The sequence below is a fragment of the Neodiprion virginianus genome, chromosome 3 (genome assembly GCF_021901495.1).
Source record: "Neodiprion virginianus isolate iyNeoVirg1 chromosome 3, iyNeoVirg1.1, whole genome shotgun sequence".
In the NCBI taxonomy this organism is placed as follows: Eukaryota; Metazoa; Arthropoda; class Insecta; order Hymenoptera; family Diprionidae; genus Neodiprion; species Neodiprion virginianus.
Genome location: NC_060879.1, coordinates 28,840,136 through 28,860,387, shown reverse-complemented (window position 1 = coordinate 28,860,387; position 20,252 = coordinate 28,840,136). Strand labels below are relative to the sequence as shown.

The following is a 20,252-nucleotide window of genomic DNA, read 5'->3' as shown; positions in this document are numbered from 1 at the left end:
TCATTAGAAATGTTCCGGTCTGTTCCATCCGGTGACCACGGCCGTCGCACGGAACACGAACAGTTCGCATACACAGACCGGTAATTCCATACCGCACCTTCGTAACCTAAATTCATATTCGAAATTGCATTCTGCAATTTCGTTTCACGGCTACGCGAATTTTTGACTGATATAATCAGTCCACGTTCTTTTCTCCGGTCTGAGAGGACTCGAGGAATTCTTTATGCAGAAATTATTTCGCGAGCTCTGATTCGGAAGAAATACGTGAAGGAATCGAAACGAAACAACGACGTGGGGTGAGATGATTGGGGGATTTGAACGATTGACGCGGATTGACGGCTCGCCTACTTCGCGAGCTAATGAATGCGATCCTAGGCTCGTTAAGGGATAATCGAAGAGAAGAATTGAGCGATTAAAAAAAAAAAAGAGAGAAAAAAAATGGCACTTACAGCCTTTTCAAATTATCCTCTTCAACTGCAGGAACTCCCTGGTCGAGTCTGCAGCTGAAAGAACGAACCGTTTGCTCCCTCTCCGGGTAAAAGCGTCTCCTTAAGTGCGACTCGAACTTGGCAAAGGATGATCGAATTGCTATGGAGTGCCGCTTGATATTAGCGTGAAAATTAGCATTTGCTGTGGGTGATGAATTTTGAACGAGCTTCGCGGCTTGCGCCTCTGGTCGCGAGAAACGTTGCCGGCTCAATTTCAAAACATCGATTATATTATCCGCAAGGAATCAATAATTCCTCGAACCACACGCTGTGTACCTCGGCTGAGTTTCCGACAAGCTGATTCTCGGTATCTCCTACTCAAACCGGGAATAAAAGACGAGCTGCTGCTTATTGACAATATTGCCGCTTGAAATTCTTCGGAAAATCATTCGACACCGCGTCAAACTCAATTTCCACAGAAGTGTTATTCCGGCTCAAATTGTGTTCGAAGTAAGGGGCCATACTTAAATTACGTAACAAACGTAAGGGAGGGGGGGGGGTCAGACTCGATTGTTACACTTTGTTACGATACGGGGGAGGGGGTCTTTTGATGCTTGTACGTAATTTTTTGAATTGAATGTAAAATTTTTTGATAATTAATAAAAAAATTCAAACTGAATTCCCGCGCCAGATTCTGTTATAGCCAAACCTTTAACATTTTGAAACTAGCGCGCTGCGGTAGCTCTTGGCATTAGATCACTCAACTTACAGTAATTAAAACACTTAATAATTAATTAATAATTAATAAATAGAAGAATAATGAAAAATACAAATGATTTTAATAAAATTTTATGCTATTTCGTTATTTGATTCCGAAAAATTACGTACAATTTGGGACGGGGGGGGGGGGGGGGGTTGACATTTTGTTATGATCTGTTACACAGGGGGGGTAGGGGTTGAAAAGTTCTTCAAATTCCGTTACGTAATTTAAGTACGGCCCCTAACGTCCTGAACTTACGTCGCCTCCTGTACCCCTGACGCTAGTTACGCTTCAAATTCCAATGCTCTCCTCATCGATAAATTCGTACGCTACGGTTGAAAACCTAAGCTATTTACTCGTGGTGGAATTGCTCACGCGCTAGTTCTTTCCTCGTCAAAAAGACTGACGGAGAAGGATATTAATCACTGTTAAAAAAGGTTAGAGGCGTGGAGTGGAAATAATTTCTTTGCGAACAGACCGTGTATAAGAAGTGCGGATACGTGATAGGTCTATAATTCAATCACCGAGGTGGTCTGCAGTCCGTTCCCGCAATAAGTGAAAGATTCCGTACGGTAGAAGGTTGAATATTAAAATTCCAAAGGCGAAACCAGACGACATTTCGCCGTCGGATTTTAACAGTTGGAATTCGAGGCCCCGTCTATATTATACCGAGAAAAAAACCTCATCGCGACGTCGCCGTAGCGATGCAGCTCTTTAATTCGGTGACTGGCCAAACCGCGATTGTGAATCACAATATAATAGCTAGAAAATCCTCCTGTTTAACGATCCGCGTGTTTGAACGCAATGTCAATACGAATACCGCAGAAGGAAGCGTCTGAAAATTTGCATGACATACACTGGTTTGCTTCGCGGAATACTTACAGCCGCGTTTCAGTCTAACCAACCATTGTCGGTTCAGCGTTGCACTTTGAACGAGATCCGAAGCATCGCGAGACGCCCTCTGGTGGCAAAAAATATACCAACTTTACCAAGGGAGTCATATTTAATTATAAAAGTCTTCTTTTATCATGCTTTTCACCGCTTCTCGCCTCAAGTTAACAAAATAGAAACCTAGCAGCTTGCACGAAGTTTTCGGCGCTCTGAAGTTCGCGTAATTTGCTCCGAATGATCAGCTGATCCTCCTGTTTTCAACGCCATGTTGATAAGCCACGCCCCATACGTGGGTTCCGAAAGTTTTTACCTTTTTACCTGCACCCGAATATTTTCGTTCAATGAAACTCCGGAAGCCTTTGTTTCGACCGCTGTTCAATCGTAAATCTAATGCGGTATTCGTTAACGACTTTTCGCTCGGTGCAATGGTGGAGCTTTATTTACAGTGAAAATATTCGAAACCGCACGCTTCTTAACAGCAGCGATATCGATTCAAACGAACGGCTTTCCATTCCTGATTCTGAAATCCTCCAGCACCGCAGTCGCCATATTGCGGTTGCTGCTTGCTGTCGATGCGTTTTCTTCTTCTTATATTTTATCTCCAACACCGAATTGACATCGCTTACCAAACAAAAACTATCTAAAACATTACGGTGATGCGAATTTCAGCTTCTTTAATCTTCGCGACACCGCTCGGCTTTTCTTCGGATATACTGACAGACTTCAAATCTGTGAAATTACAGGGTTATTATACATCGAAATTAGGTTCGAAGTACTTACGAGTATTGTCGGTTCGTTAACCCGAAAATTGCACGTCATGTCTTAGCGGAATTTCGATCGTGTCTATATTTGCAGCGTTCGTCGACCGATGCAAATGGTCATTCTAAATAATCGAAGACTGGAAAATCATACGATTGACCCTGTCTTCGCATTCCAGTAGAAAATTAAATTTATTTCTGAAACGTATATCATGAATAAAGCTGCTGCCGATTAGCGTCAAGCCGCAATCGCGGTAAGAAAGTGATAATAATAGTAGTTATAAAATATTTCGTCACAGCTGTTGAACAATTACTCGATAACATAACGCCAACGCAACCATTAAAGGTTAATAATTTTTATACAAATTGTCAGATTTACATTTTCTGTTACTGAACTCAAAACAAAGTTTTTTTATCATTCACTATCATACAAGCACCAAAGCAGAGAACAGCCGCAAGTAACGTTAAACAATAACCTAGCCTACGCTGGAGAAGCTTATGCCTAAGAGCATAGACATATACATCGCTCAATTAAGCTATAAATTAAATCCGAAAATCTATAAACGGTACGAGGATGCGCCTTTTAATCTGAAATCTCAAACGGCAAAGCATTAATAGTGCAGAGGTGAATCGTTGAGGTCGGAGCTTCCGCTTACTAACCAAACCATTGCGCGGGTTTCAATTTAAAAGTTTAATCAGGCCTTATAAAATGACAGTTCATGCAGCTGTACACACGCACATATGAACGCACGATTACACATACGTGTATACATATGTACTTTTATTTATTTTTTTTAATAACGAGTTTCTAGAGAGCATGAAGCAAATACCGCAGATTGAAAAATTGATTCGGAGATAATCTCGCGATATTTTTATTCACGCGGGTATCCTTTGTATGTATATTTATGACGATCTGTCAATACGCGTACAGTTAATCTTCCGGTAATCCTGCAGCAGTAGGCATGGATTTCGATTGATTGAAAATTCATTTTTGGCTTGCTGAGAGGCAGCCTCGCGCGCATACCAGCATATTGCGAAAGGTCGCGTATCTGTGTGTGTGTTTGTTATATATATATATATATATATATATATGTATATGTGCATATAAATATTACAAGTCGCGGCTGAGTTTTGCCACCTTGTAAATCAGCCTCTCAAACGGTGTCGCAAAGGTATTACGCGCCATATGTATGTACCTTGTACATGATGGCGGCGAGGCGAAAATTCGAGCCTCCAACACACGCTCACAATAGACACTACGGACCGTCGTATATCCGTTGGATTTTAATCACAGCGGAAGAGCCGATCTCCCGTTAGCCGAGGGTGTAAAGAAAAATATGGCGACGGTGAACAGAACCGTGGCACCACGAGCACCTACGCGAATGTACTTACACGGATGCTTAAGAAACACGTCATCAAATCCTCAAGGATGACAAACACTATTTTATTACAACACCAGCAGACGCGTACAGCCCTCTCTCTACCTCCGTCTCCCTTCACATGCATCGGTCTGCCGACTTTCTTTGAATAAAATCCCCCCCCCCCCTTGTCCTGTGTCTTTTCTTTGTTTGTTTGTTTTTTTTTTTTTAATTTTCATCTTATCGCATACAAATCATCGTCATAGACACGGTGTTTCGTGAGTGCGTCGACGAAGCGGTCAATCCACACTCGGGTATTCACTTTTCATTCAGTACTGCACCGTTCAGGCCACTTGAATTATAGTGGGTATTACACCATTGAGATTTCACTGTACGGCAGCAGCTTACCACCCGAACAGTATGCACATAATACTGCAGTATAGTGCACGTGCGATATATTAGAATTGCACATGAATCTGGACTTGTGTAGAGCGTGCAAAATGAAGGAGCCAGGTGATGGTCACACGTGGCGAACAACGCGCCGGGTCTTGATGCGATTGTAAAAAATTAATTTTATTGTCTGTAAACGTTGTACCATCGATAAACCAAGCCAAAGAATTCACTTTCAACTTGCTCACCCTGAAGGTCCAATTTATTGCTGGGTGGATTTCGAACTATATTTGCATGTAACAACATGTAACAAGAAAATATGAGAAGTGATTGATGATATTATCCAACTGTCGTAGCGTTTTATTATTCCCGGTAATTATGGGTCGAGTTTTATTCTTCGATGATTCCCTGGCAGCAGAACTGTAATAAAAGTCGTGTTATCAGTGGCAATTCGAGTCTTAAAAGTGATTGAACTTTTGATTAACCCTACACATTTGTGAATTAGTATCGCACTGTTGTGTGATTTTAGTGAAAAGACTCTGAACGCAGTGGAATTTATACTCACAGATATAACGGACAAGGATAATCGGCCGATGAATACTCCGAAAGAAATTAATACCGTAAGTTTTCCGCAACAAAACAATGGCTCGTGAAAATGCACGGTGCATTAGAAAAAATTGAATGGATCGAGGATAGCGAGCATCATTACCAACACAATTTTTGACGGAATAAAATTTGATGAGAGTAGAAAGTGGCACTGTGTTCGCTGGGCAAAAGTTCCACACGAACCCTGTACAACACGGCTCGCTTCAAAGTTGGTTCGAGCGAAGACTAATTAATCACTTAATACACCGCGCGTAGCTTCCAGATCCAGAGAAATGCCAACGAAGGGCCGTGCAACGTATAGTCGAGATACACGCACGATTATGACCGCGCTAGATTAGATTACAATCTAGTAGCGCCCCAGTTCCGACTTCCGCCCTGAGATTTCACACCGATTTTCTCGGTCCTTTCACAATCCCAGCGTCGAGGCGCACTCGTCTCCTGAAATCTAGATCGCCCTCCTCGATTCATACACACCGCGGATTTATTTCCCCTTGCGTAAAGTATACCGCAAACGATTACGTCCGGAGGTTTCCGGGACGCCAGAAAACCCTTATAGACGGCCGACCCTCGGGGCGATGATCGGGTCGGTCATCAGCCGATAACCGATCCGATTGAGAAACCCAACCCGTAACCGATCAGTCGCCCGATCGCGTTCTCACGTACTGGCCGAGAGGCCCAAGCCAGCCCAAAGGATCGGACCGAAGTAGATCGAGAAGGGAGTCCGTCTACGTTCAGCTGATAGCGTATAGTAAAGCGTGCAGTCACTGAACTCCTTACTGAATGAAAATGCCACGAGTTTTTTACCCCCTGGATCAGCATCTCGCTACGGAGAGCGAAACAATAGCCATTATATGAGGTTACAGAGTGTGGGCCCGCAGACGTGCATGCGACTTGGCCGTTTCAACGCACACTCCAAACGTCGAATGATGCGGGTGCGACTTCTCGAGCTGTACTGCATTTGTACTCGAACCGGCGTATTACGCGGTAGGTAAGGACAATCGTGGGAATGCCATGCGATGGCCTTCGACGGTTCATTCATGTCGATCAACTGTTTTGCCCAAGGTGATTGACGGACTCGTATTTACTTGCGAATGCCGTACCTACGTTCCGCTCGGTATAACCCAATGGTACAAGAAAAATGGTAAGGAGCGGCGGAAACTGCGGCCGCATCCGATATTCCTCCCCCAGTATTTTCAGTGCATCTCGATGTGGCGAACGATCCGGTTAATGAACATTTGTATTATACACTTGCGGTATCGAGTCGTCATGTTCAGTCACTCGAGTCGTCGTTACGTCTATATCAGCTGATCAGAGTCCTCGCAATTCGCTGGGGCCCTTGCTCCATTTTATACACCGCTCGCAAATCATCGATGTTATACACTCAGACGTTTATCTTCTCTTTCTCGTTTCAGTATGCTGGACAACTACGACAGGAGCGAATTGACCCCTCCGCCTGTAACCAGCTACGGAGGATCTCCGGGTCTCCTGGCTCTTCATTCTTCTCTCTACGCCACCCCGACGTCCAGGGCCTACGATATCGACGCCGGAATCGACGCCAGCGAGAGTCCGATGCCAGTTGACGCCCAGATAATACCAGTACGGTATTATTGTATTTTTTTTGTTGTTGTTTATTTTTTTGTTTTGCGTAGCCGTTCGAGCGAGTACATTCGTGATTTGGATATCGGTTTCTCTTGTTAGAATAGTACCTGATATGAAAGAATTCCGAGTTTCGTGTAAGAATAGAGACTCCGTGTCGCCTTTGAAGCGGTTATTCGAGCCACGGTTGGTGGCCGAGCTGGTGAAAAGTCTCTTGTTCGGCTAGTTTATAACCTTGGATTGTATAATACGATGAATTACCGTAGACCTTAGACGGACGCCGAAAGCGTTATGGGTTTGTGGTTGGACACTCGAGCTATTTTAGACACCAGAGTCTGGACTCCTGGGCTGGTGGTGGACGGTCTCATTGGTGGGGCAATAAAGCGGACAGACATTGACATGCTATACCTGTGACAAATTGATGGTTGTGAAAAAAGAAATGACATCGGTGCTGCGTAACCGTAGGTATACCTAGGTATGGGTATACGTCGTGGTCCGAGGCGTGCAATAAAATTGACAAAGGACGATTTAGTTCCGTCGTCGTATCTCGCTCGGACAAATTGGTTATTAAGTCAAGGGGAAAAAAGAATTTCGTAACAACCGTTCAATTTTACACGGGATTCAGTTGAGCCTATGTTCGTCGAATGTCGAACGTCTTGCTTCTTTGTGAATTGCAAAAGAGCGATGATACCACTTGCCCAATGGGTCACCTCCCTGCGCTCGTCGATTTGATCTCGCATATCAGATCCGGAAATTTCGTGAGATCTCAAAAGATTTCACCGACCAGTGAACACCAAATTTTAAATATGATGAGCTAACCTTTGAAAAAGTCAAAACGATGATGAAACGTGCGCAGATTCCGAGCATGCTGAGCGGCCAGGCCCAGCAGCGCTTGGAGGATATGTCCTGGCTGGCATCAGGACCACCACTCGACTATCAGCAGGGTATTCCCTCGATGCAGTCCGGGGTGAAAATGTGCCATCCGGGAAGTTCCGCCCAACGGAGCCTGAAGGAGCAGCGCATACGGAGGCCCATGAACGCTTTCATGGTGTGGGCGAAGGTTGAGCGAAAGAAATTGGCCGACGAAAATCCTGACCTCCATAACGCCGACCTCAGCAAGATGCTCGGTGAGTAAGACCTCCGCGTATATACTTGTATACATATTATATATTATGTATGTACATGGAAGTAATTCGATACGGTCGAGGCGGCGTGCAGCCACGTCTTTTACATGTATGCGTCTACCGCGAGAAAATCAGATTGCGGCCTGCCGCTCTGACCTCGTTGTTCCGTAACCCTTTAACTGTACGCGTATACGCCACAATGGCTGATATACCCACCGCCTTCTCGAGCCGATGATCAACTTCGCGAACAGAGCTTCGCGCTAGAGAAAACTGTTACTTCCGGCCTCGAATCGACCCGGAGGTTGCTGTGGCGTCACGGAGACTCGGCAAGTCTCACCTTTCGGTTTAGGACTAAATAAGAACTCTGCTGAAATGGTTGATTTTTTTAAAACGAATTACGGTTCAAGGTCTTACCTAAAGTTCTGTGTTAATGTTTCACTGTACGAAATTCGCCCACGAGGGTTATCTAAAAAAAGTCTCTGGTGATGGGAATAGAGGGATTCAACCCAAAAAAAAAAAAAAAAAATTCAATCAAGTCATTTTAGTCGTAATTATTTTGATTGATAATTGAACTATGAACATCCGAGTCAATCAGATTTACATTTTGATTTACGATGCAGTATCTCAAAAATGTTTTCAAATTGATTACAATTCCAAAGCGTACGGCAGCTTTCCTGCTCTAACCAGCGTACCAAAATCGTCAAATTTTGACAACTATGTGCTTTTTTTGCCCTCTGAAGTTCTAGACATTCATAAATAAACGCTGCGTAAAGGTTCAGCCCGTTCACAGTGGGGATTCCGGATTAAGTTTTATTCTTCTCTTTCGCTTCTTTTTCCATCTTGTCTTTTCTTTCGCGCCAATAAATATGAGTCGGTTATAATTTTGACGTAAGTATAGTAAGCGGAGTATCGACACCTACACTTGTTTCTCTGACAGCCACAAGTCTCCGGCGAGTCTTGGCCGAGCCTTTGATGTGTCTATAATGTTCCACGCGAAATAACATGTCCCGTAATGTCTTGACGTACGAGCTCGATCCTTCGCCGTTGCAGGTCGTGAAACTAAACTACTTAATGCAAGCGGTTGGAAATCACCTTATCGTGACGGGAGCGCCGCTGATTTTACAAATTCGAAATTATTCAAGGAGGTATACCTATTCCTCTTCGAAATCGACATCGCATCGTATACTTTATCTGAATTCAACAAGATTTCGATTTCTCACAATTAATTACTCTCGGAAGATCAAAGATTTTTTGCTTTTGCTAAATCGTATGATTACGAACGTTCTAATCTTTGCTTACGAAACCGGCTGCAGCTCGTCGTGCGATAAAAAAACTTGTGCTCGTAACTCCGTTTTTCGATACTTCTCTCGAGGCTATTCGCTTAAGAACCGCTTGGGTGAGTAGTCGGTGATTTTCAAGTAATTCGCAAACGTTTGGAGTTCTTCTACTTCACTTCTCAGCGACTTCCAACGTTAAAAAGTACCTCGAATTCGAATGATTTTCTTTTGATTCCTAAACGTTCGAAGTTCTTCTACGTGTAACGAATTTCCAAGTGACTTCCGAAGGGTACGGGTTCAACGCTCGACTTCCAGTCATTTCGGCTTGACTCCGTGAGTGAATATTACAGGCCTGAATATTTCCTCGTCAGTCACGACGATTCTGGGTCCCTTGCCACCCAGGCGGCATTATAAGTTTATCAGATGAAAATCGGTGTATTAGGCGATTTGGTTAATGTTATTGGCATGACGCGTCGGCGATTGCTATGCGCGTCGGGTGTCGCCTCCTGCACCCGCGGAGGGCCCCCCATCGGAACGAGGCTTTTCTTTTTTCCAGACATCCTACATATTCATGCGCGTGCTGTACGTCTGATGTCCATTCCCCGTCCATCCGTCCGCCAGCCTTTCGTCCGTCCGTCCGTCCGTCCGTCCGTATTGCGGAGCTGCACACAGGCGCACGCGTTTCAACAGCGACGTATGTAAAAGTTCGTCGCCGTCGTCGCCGTCGACGTCGTCAGGGCGAAGGTGTGCGTGCGTGCAACTTTGGAACCAAATTCACAGCCGTGGTTAAACCTCGTGGAACGAGCTGGTTGGCAAGCTGCGCAAGTGCTGCACTCCGGCCGAGCACATCGGGTGTATAAAACGCTGGATGGCGCTTTGGTGTACTGTGTGGGCCTTATATCCGGCGACACGCGTGCCTGCGCATCTTTATTAATCATTGCCAACCGTTAGCCGGTCTTTCTTTCGGGGCGTATGTCAACATTAGAAATTATCCTATGGTTCTTAGAACGAGTCAGTCAGACTTTGTGGCACATGCTCGTTTTGCCCTGCAGGTCGAGGACTTCACCGTTATGCGATTAAAAACTATACGCCTGATTTTTCAATTCTGCAGTTCGATTCAGATTTTCAGGTTCACCTTTTGACACTTTTTGGGACTGTAAGTGTAAGCGAATTCTGGCAATGTTTTTCAAATCGTGCGACATTGTGAATTCAGTCAACACTTTTAGTTAGTCAAATCGTAATTGTTACTATTTCATTTGAGCTGTGATATACCTACTCGTGCGACTATTGCACGGCATCAATTCGAAACAAATCAATGGACTCGACGGTGTGAAAGAAAAGTTATGAACAGAGCAAAAAGTGTTTCAAAAAACTCCAGTAATGTTATTTGCACCAATGATAGTGAACACGAACAATTCAAAGTCCGCACTACGTAACGGATATGAATATACCCTAATCCGAATATAATACAAGCTAATAATAAGATATCGACAATTGGAGAAAAGGTTTTATAATTTAAACGTTCAAAATGAAGAAACTCTGGTGCTTTCATCCGATTCGAGTGATTTTGGGCTTATTTTGTTTACCACAAAGATCTCCAGATATTGTTTGAGAAAAATTTTGCATATAGTGTCTCTAGAATGGACAAAAACAGATATTTTTATGATTACGATATAACAACGATTAAAATCAACGATAAAAATCATGTGTTATAACTATTCTGTGATATAAGATTTCTCAACGTCGAAATCGGATTAAAAATAATCATTTTAAATATTTTAATTATGAAACATTTACTAAAAGTATGTCGTTTCATTCGTCTTCGCTTATAACATTGGCCCTGATAATATTACTGCAGATTGTTTAAAAGATTCTTGTTTCCTACCTAACTTTTGATTAGGAAGGTGCAGGAGTACATTCATCCACTTGAGATTAGACATTGGTGCGTTTACGTAACATGATTTCATGCGAATTAAAAAAATTTCGTACCAATTAAAGCATGGTGAGAAATTTCGAGTAGCCGCTGATGAGGGATGTGAAATTTTGCAAATTAGAAAAAACTTGCCCACGCGCCTCGCCTCTAAAGTCACTGTATATTACATACCCAATGGTCACTGCAGAGAGTTCATAACTTACTATATATTATTCTAATTACAAGCGCCTACTGTCGACGCGGCGGTTAATTAACGGCCCCGGCTTTACGAAGCAGGCGCTGAGTTATAAGAACGAAAAGAGAGAAAAAAATTTAATTTGACATGAGTAACGACCCCTGCTGCACGAAGCACGCGCGCCAAGGGACATGGATCTCAGCTCTGCCGTGCAGGCGTCTTGTTATACTTTCGGGCGTTGAAGATGATGTCGGTTTTTGTTTGAATCCTAAAATTTTCAGTACGTGTAACGAACGAATTACGTCGGCCGTCATTTTCATGGAAATAATTATCCACGACAGAAACGCGCCTCTGCATTATACTTTGTTATATTTGATCAGTTGTACTTCACAACCAAAAGTTGCTAGGGTCTATAATGAAGCACAAAGAAGGATCAGACGGCCTGAACTTCTTCATTTCAAACGGTTTTTCTGAAATTTCCCTTGAGGATATCTTGAGAGTAACTAAGAAAAAAACGCATCATGGACAAAAAATCGAAAACAGCATGTCCAAATCGACGGAAACAAATATCGCTGAGAAAAAACTTGAGCCTGGTGGTATTGACGACGTTTTTTATTTGAATATCAGGCTCCAAAAGCGGAGATCTAGGGATTCGTAGGACTGAAAAACGGTCACCTTGCCGGTGATCCGTTAATGCAGGAAACTCCGGGCGACCTGGAGGTTTTGGAAATTGTTTTTCTGTCTAGCGGGCCCGATGATCGGGCGGCGACAAGATCGGGCGAGTCGGGACGCGGGCGGACGGCGAAGAGGACCCAATAATTGCGCATACATATAAAATGAAGAGACAGAGATGATCGGATGGGGCAGACGCGGCGGCCGAGGGACGAAGCTTCGCTCCTCTCTGCAGGCTAAGCTAAGCAATAATAAGCCATAAGCGCAGACCTCTGCATAGAATGCCAGGTAATGAGGCGGAGTGCGCCCGAGCCGCACCCTTCCTTACTAACACACCGCGGACTGCAGACAGCCTCCACCTCCACCTCCACCTCGACCTCCTCCTCCTCCTCCTCCTTCGCCATCGTCGCAGCCCTGAGGTTACGACACACGCCGACTATTTACCTCAGCCCGAGAGGTAAGATTCTTCTGTATATTCCGTGAAAATGCGATGATAATTCAATCTCTCCGGTATAGCCGTGCTCCTCGAGTCCTCCGATGTTTCTACCTTGGAACACGCATACATGTGCGGCCTCCCGCGCATCCCGCAGCAGCCGCGTTTCACCCCGCGGGCCGAGAGTCGGTGCCGCGGGATTTGAATGTCAGAAAAAATGAATGGGGAGATAAATCGCGGGGGATTTACGAGCGGGCGATCTCTCCTCTCCTCTCCTCCTGCGGGAGGCTGCAGCCTGCCCGACTGCTTGACTACCTTCAGCCGTCTCTCCGCCTAGGATCACGGACGTCGGCAGGAGTCCTCCGTGCGAATCGACTGGTCGCCGGTTCTCTTCGCCGCGAACAAGCCGCTTATGCCTCCGGAGAATCGCGCGGTGACACGTGTGTGCGTATAGATGCATTCGGCCGATTCCTCACCCGGACGGTGCGAGTGACTCTTTGTTGTCTGACTACTGGAAGCAGCCAGCCAGCGGCCAGCAGCCAGGAGCCAGAAGCCAGGCTGCGCTGACCTACTTAATATCCGCTAAAATATTTTATTCTTAGCTAACCGGATCGCGATTCACACCAGCCACCTATTGTCTATGCACGACGTATATCTACCGTGTAACTAATACGTCGAGGACACGACGGGCTCAATGATTGTGAACCAACGCAGTAGGCATGCGATCCTCAAGAACATCCAGAGCGATTCCCACTACGGAACTCGAATTACGCGCTCTCGACGTGAAAAGCTGATCCTAACGCCGTACTTCTGCCACTGTTCAAAGTCAAGCTTGTGATAAAACCGCGCTGTGATTTCGTAGCAAAGAAGTTTGCGTGATATTTTACCGTTTACACTATTTCGTGTTTACATTTTTTTGGGAATAAATCGAACAGTCTTTGGCGAGCTTTGGTGTAAGGTGTGAGTATGTTATCCAAGAAAAATTAATTTTTCAAAACTGTATCGTTCATAAATTTTGCAAATGAATTCTATATTTACGCTATGAAAATCCACTACCGATTCGATCATAACTGTTCGCGATGATTAAAATCTTAGCAAGCGGAGTAAAGAAATTTACTCGATTTCGGACAAAGCACAGCTTCTACAGGCGTGAAAGGCTGACGATGAGATAAAACTCGCGAATCCGAGAAGGGCTTGTTTGACAATACCGGGGCCAAAGTTAACGTAAGCGCAATAAGCTGGAGGTCGAGATCGTTGCCGAAGAGCGAAGAGCGAAGAGCGAAGAGCGAAGAGACCCGCTAAGGCTCGGCGAGGCCCACATCGGCGGCCCAAGCACCCCGCCCAACCTGGGTCGCCCACTGTCACCATTAATAATACGTCTCCCGTCCCGTGATGTATCTTTGTTGTGTTGCCCCGTGTCGGTGTTTAGCGTTCACGAAGCCTCAGCAGGGACTGTTGGCCTGCTCTCAGACTTGGGAGGAGTCGCGCATAACGCGAGCCCGACTCGCGGTCCACGTGTAAGGCATATCCTCCGCCACTCGGACGCATACCTGCCCCGTGTACGACAGGGTGAAGCCGGTAGGTGGGTATATGGGGAAAAACCGCCTGCGGTATAGAGACGACGACGCCTGACGCTACGACACTCGCATCAAGTTTGACAGTTACTTTCCCGCCGGACAAAGACGTCACGGCCGGGCCCCGGGAGGCGACTTTGTCGCATTTCGCATCAGCGGGGGGGTCCGTAACTTTTCTTCGTCGATTCTCCGTCGAATTAATTTCTCGAACGTCGCGCCGTCGGTGTGAATCGGATATTGACGGAGAGGAAAGAGAGCCGTGCTGCCCCGACTGTCGGATGTGTCTACCTATCCTTACCATTATGTCGCACACACTTACAGCCGCGTGTAATCATAATTAGATCTGGAGCAATCTCTCGATCGGTTTGTCAGTCTGTCGAACCGGCCCGCTCCGAAATTGTCGCCGGGCATTATCGAAGCGGAATTTGATGCGTCTTCGATCGAGGCTCGCATGATCGTCGGGGGAATACTAAATTTCTAATTGGTATTATTAAATTAGCTTATGCACAGAGATTGTCCGATATGTAAACGGGGCCCACGTAAGGCTTTGCCATGCGCTACGTAATATCCCTGATCTCGTGGAACTGTCGTGGGTGGGAACCTTAATTATTCTCGAGATTCCGATAAGCCGATTGTAGAAGAAAAAGGAACACGTTTCTGTATCCTCGAGCGTCCAATCTCTACGACAATTCGTTCGACCTACCCGACGATCTATCGGACCCAAAATATATCTCGAAAGAGGAAGAAAAAGAAAGAGACCAAGAAATTATAAACCGGATGGACGGACAGGATTCACTTTTTCAAAATGCGTAAAGGTGTCACGGTTATCAAACCACGCGTGAAAAATCTTTTTTACCAATTGACGAATCTATAATTCATCAAGAACATAAGTTCTAATTACTACACACTCGTAAAAATCCTCGTGAAATTTCGGAAGCTTCTTACCAAATTTGTACGAAGATTCGCTGAAAAATCACAAAAATTATTTGGCTAAATTTTTACTAAAACTCGGGCTGAATAAATCGACTCGCTTTTTCGGAATTCAGGTAAGAATGTAATATCACGTGCACACAGGTACGTACTAAAAATGGTTCGAAAAAGAAAATACCCGATTCGTGAACTATATTTTGTCGGCCCACCGGTTCAATCAATCAATTTCTTTCCGTCGCCATGCGATATTCGCGATTTAATTACAACTCAAGAAGACACTCTGTTTTATAAAATAATACCAACGAAATCGAATTTTCATTTCTGCTCTACGTTCTTTCCTCCATTTCCCGTAAGCATCTGCGTATCTGTATACCCACATTATACTTACAATGAGGGAAAATTTATCGTACAACTTACAAAAAGACGTCTAGATATAGCTACGTATATAACTCGCAAGTTCCGTTCCTCGAGGCGAGGGAAACGGAAGATGTAAAAAATGGTTAGAAAAAGGAGTAAAAGAAAAGATCGAGGATGGGGGGGGGGGGGGGCAGAGGGAAGAAGGGGGCGAAGAAACTAGTAGCCATTACAATACTTAACGAGAACGGAGAACGGAGAACGTTATACGGCGTCGTCTCCGATGTTGTGCGCGGGTGGGATGAATCACGCAGCGAGGGTGACGGTGACGGTGACGCTCCTCGGAGAGCGCGCCCAGGAATATTAAATCTACCGGAGCTTAGAGAGGAGCTAGCGCTGCGCCTCGATAAACGAGCAAAAAGGAAGCGAGATGACAGAAATGGTTGTAGGAGGGAAAAAGTTCTTCGTCTCCTCATCATCATTATTATTGCTGTTGTTGCTGTTGTTGTTATTATAATCGTTACTATCATTATTATTGAAAACTACAGCTACAACCACAACCGGTCCACTGTCGTTATTATCGTTGTCGTTATCGGTACTATCCTGTGGTTACTTCGATTTTTATTTCTCCCTCTCTCTCTCTCTCTCTCTCTGAGAAGAGAGCTGGAACCTGCACACGCACGGGGTTGCAGGAGGGTCCCTCGAGAAATGAAATACAAAAGGAAGGACATGAAATAATGGTTCGTGCCCATGATGCAGGAGGCCCGGCGCACCCATATCTACGCCCCCGTGGGCCTGTGTGCTCTCCACCTCGTGCATGTGCGCTGCAACCTCCGTACGCCGGCAATCTCGTGTACGTAACCTACGTTCGTGAGCTATGGGCACATCCGCCTTCGTTAGTCTCTGGACCTCGCGAGGATGCCTCGCCGATCCAACTTCGTGTTTCCTGGCTTGCACCTCCTCGCCTCGCTCCTGATGGTTTCCCCTGCCCTTACCATCCTCCCGATAACTCCGGGGAAACGCCGTTTATACGTATTTAATGATAATTATGCGCGTGCCCTCGAGAAGCGAGCAATTAGCGTCGGGCGCGTGCCGGTGCGTCGATTCCCTTCGGGAATTCTAAACGTACCACGGGATACGCGAGGGTCTAATGATGGCGCCTATCTCGTATCGTGATCAGCTTGAGAGGAATCATCCCCCGGTGAAGGATACGTTGAGAATGTCTGTATTTTTTAGGCACGATCGGACCGGGAGATCTCACGCAAAGACGATTAAAATTACTCATCTTACGGTTTGATTTTAAGGAAAGAAATGGCGGGGCCTTACGCCGCAGGACAGGCGGCCTTACGTCGAGGAAGCGGAGAGGTTGAGGGTGATACACATGCAGGAACATCCCAACTACAAGTACAGACCACGTCGCAGAAAACACGCGAAGCGAGCCCCGGGGGCCCCGGCCTCACCACCTACCGCAACAAACGCCCCTGGTTCCAGACCCAACCCCGCTGGGCCCACGATTCATCATTCCATGTGAGTATATATAAAAATGAATTTCCTCTCGTCGGCCGAGCGACAGATCTGGCGTAACAAAAAATGGAGAGACTGATTGATGGAGTGAGTATAAATCTCAGGTGTACATGTCGAACCGGTGCGTGTGTGTGTGCGTGTTTTGTTTCAACTTCTTCGACGACCGATGTCACCTTTCGATACCTCGTATAAATTCGTTATCTGCGGGGTGTTTCGGGTTTTTGAGCGCATGCTTCGTCAGGCTCGGAATGCAGACGCGACTAAGGCACCGTGAATTTTGCCATTTGTAATGCATGCAGAGCACTCGAGCAATCCTTTTGGAAGGAACTTCCTCCTCGCGGCGGTTTCTTACACTCTTACGTACGTTCCATTCCTCGACCAACGACGTGGGAAACGATTGTGAAACGAAAGATTGCGAATTGCCTCATGATTCCCCAACTGCGGCGAGCCTCACCCGCGCAACGCTGCATCCGCCCATTCGTCAAGACGTTGCAGTGTAATACTACGCGTATGAGAAAGGATGTGTGAAAATATTGCACTTTGCGAATTTACGGTCTCGCGTAAGGTTGAACAACTCTTCTTTGCAGGGTACAAATCTTTCCGTGCATACACTTCATTCATTCCGTCATGGTGCACTTTGCGCCATGAATTCTTCAGTTCGAATCGGGTCATATGCATGTGAATTTTTATCACTGCAAACGTTTCACCGCAATCGCTACTAAGAAATGCACTAGTTCTTTGTCTCTATCCATTAGGCCAAGAATATTTTGAGTTCCGTTGAAAATTCAAAATTGCTTAATTATTAGACGGATTAATTGGTCCATGAAGGGGTTTGCTTCTTGTTCAAACTGTTCTGAAATCCTGTGTAGTTCATTCAAAACATAGTAAGAACACGCCGTAAGAAATAGCGATATGCGGAAAATACCAGCTAGCGATTGCGTTAAGTGCAATTCAGACATTTTATGTGCTTGCCTTGATGATTCGAGAAATTTGTGAACTTGCACCCATCGCTCCAAATCGCAATGATTATGGTAATTGCATGGATAAAAAACCGGCCACAACTATAGCAAACTCTGACCGCGCAACCATAACGTCTCCGAAAGTGATCCTAGGATAAGCAGTATTGAGTTGCAATGGTTGTTTAGCGAAGAGCCGCACGACCTTCGTCGAAATATAAGCATTATAGCCAATTCAGACAAGCGAGGTGTCCCTTGATGGTCGATACCGCGATAACCGGGGTCCCAGTAAGTGGGTAACTTACACGCCAGCTGGTCGAGGTGAGCATAGTGCCCGCCTCACACTTCTGCAAAGTCCTACGAGAGGACGAGGCACGTGCATGTACCTGTTCCTCCAGAGATTGGGTAGCACTGGTGTTGAACGTGCGTGTTGTTACATCTATGCACTGCACTTTCACGCCGTAAACGCGTTATCGCCGATGGAACGAACTCCGGCTGGTGAGAAGGTGTAGTCGTACGAGAAAAACTAACGATCAAGGATAGTCTTTGACCACGTAGACTTTGCTTGACGCTATTTTCCTCGAGATAACCAAGCCGCTTACGCTGCGCTAGCTGCTTGTGACTGCCGATAACGAACCGCGATATCTGCTCGCAATCGGTCGATAAATAATTTGTGATAACGCCATTTCGCAGCTCCATATGCACTGCAGAATCTCACAAGCCGCGTAAGAAGGCGCGATGATTTATTGGCGACAACGATTAATTGATCCTTGAAACGAAATGATCTGTTTCAGGACTAAAATGGATAACTATCAAAGCATGCCGCAAATGTCCTGGGGAGGGCACTCGCCTATCGCGTCTCTCTATCATCAGCAACAACAACAACAGCAACAGCAACAGCAACAACAACAACAACAACAGCAACAGCAACAGCAACAGCAACAACAGCAACAACAGACAATGCAAGAGTACAAGTCAGAAAATAACTCAATCTATGGAAGTCCTTATACACCGATCATCCACTCGCCAGATATTTCACCCGTCGCCAGTCCTGAACCAGATGGTAACAATAACAAGTTTCATTTACGGTAGTCGCGTCATTGATCTCGAATTTTAAGATCGTGGATATGATATATCGATTCGGATAGGATATTTATACTTGATGAATTTTGCCGATTTTTTTATACACTAAACTCACAAAGTATGTTTATGAATTGGAAGGTGGACACGGTAGTTGTGTTCAAAAGAAACTACCTACGACTCAGCATGTGAACGGTTATATATGGTAATTAATGGTGGCATAAATATTCATACAGCCAATTGAATATAAATTGCAATATATAATGGTGACTTTCAAATGGAACGAGCCGGTTGCTCCGTTTACAGTTTTTGCCAACACTGATTAACCTGCGGGCTCATTCGTAAAAACACGGACGCGCACCAAGGCGGCGGTGTGCAAACGTATTTTAAAAGTGACAACTCTTTTCCGAGTATATCGTGCATTTCTGTTTGAGGATTTTCATTGAAGATCCACTTGCGCCATGCTCAGCGACTGTTGTTATAATTATACGTGTACACGCGTTTCCATAGCTAATTTTTACTTGTAACATGACGAAAGCAGTCGGTGAAGTGTATTTTGCTCGTAGGCGATGGGACACACCTTTCTTCGACACAAAATCCAGACCCAGAGAGAGACTTAATGGAGGGCACATCCAAGCAGCACAACGATCATGAACAGGCAAAGCAGCGATATGCTTTCATGAGTGGGGACAGTCAATTACATCCCGCTCACAGCGTTGCCAACATATCGTCCTGCCAGAACACCGGCATCTACACGGATACTCTGACATACAAGAAATCCGTACGTATCACATCCTTACGTTAACATACAGATAATCATACGTTCGTAACTGTCAATTCCAAAGCGTAAAGTCTGGTTCGTTCATACTGGTATATTATCATAAGGAGGATAGTTTTCGGATGAACAAAGAGCCGATTTTTATATTTAGGTCTGACTTAGCTGCACTCTTCGCACTACCGCGGTCAAGTATTGACATGTTAAAGCTAGTTTCGATTCAACTCTGCATCCAGATCGTTGCAATGATCGGTCGAAGCGCGGTTTTAAGTAGCCGAGATCCAGTTGATGCTGAAGTTACTTGGAAAATAGTTCATCCAGTAGGCAACAGTGTGCGCACTGATTAGTCAGCCACAACCGTTCCGCGAATGCTCAATGATCCGTAAATGAGTCTAGCATTCAAATGACTATGCATCGCATATTTAACTATTTGCATTTCCGACGCAGTTTGACCTGCTGAAGGCGCACCCAGGTTGATTAGTGAAAAATGAGCTATTCCCGAAAAAACCGAAAACTGACATACGCTGTATTATTTTATTCATTTAATTTTTTTTTTGTTTTTAATCTACCACCATGGCACACAAGTCACAGTAAAAATCATGATAACACTGTGCCGGTTTATAATATATTACCCAGAATGTGAATATGGAACTTTTTT

General features: G+C 45.1%; 1 protein-coding gene across 8 annotated transcripts in view; it reads left to right on the top strand.

The window, feature by feature from the left end:
- LOC124299738 (putative transcription factor SOX-15) overlaps positions 1–20,252 on the top strand; it is a 29,863-nt gene that overhangs the window by 6,716 nt on the left and 2,895 nt on the right. For 7 of the 8 annotated variants that reach the window (XM_046753060.1, XM_046753058.1, XM_046753057.1 and 4 more), the window contains 5 exons: positions 6,604–6,787; positions 7,644–7,914; positions 16,564–16,786; positions 18,534–18,802; positions 19,386–19,600. In XM_046753060.1, coding sequence (XP_046609016.1) covers positions 6,605–6,787; positions 7,644–7,914; positions 16,564–16,786; positions 18,534–18,802; positions 19,386–19,600 — 1,161 coding nt within the window. In that variant the 5' untranslated portion in view covers position 6,604. Of the gene's footprint in view, positions 1–6,603; positions 6,793–7,643; positions 7,915–16,563; positions 16,787–18,533; positions 18,803–19,385; positions 19,601–20,252 lie in introns of those variants that run through there. The other variant, XM_046753061.1, reaches the window with a different exon arrangement.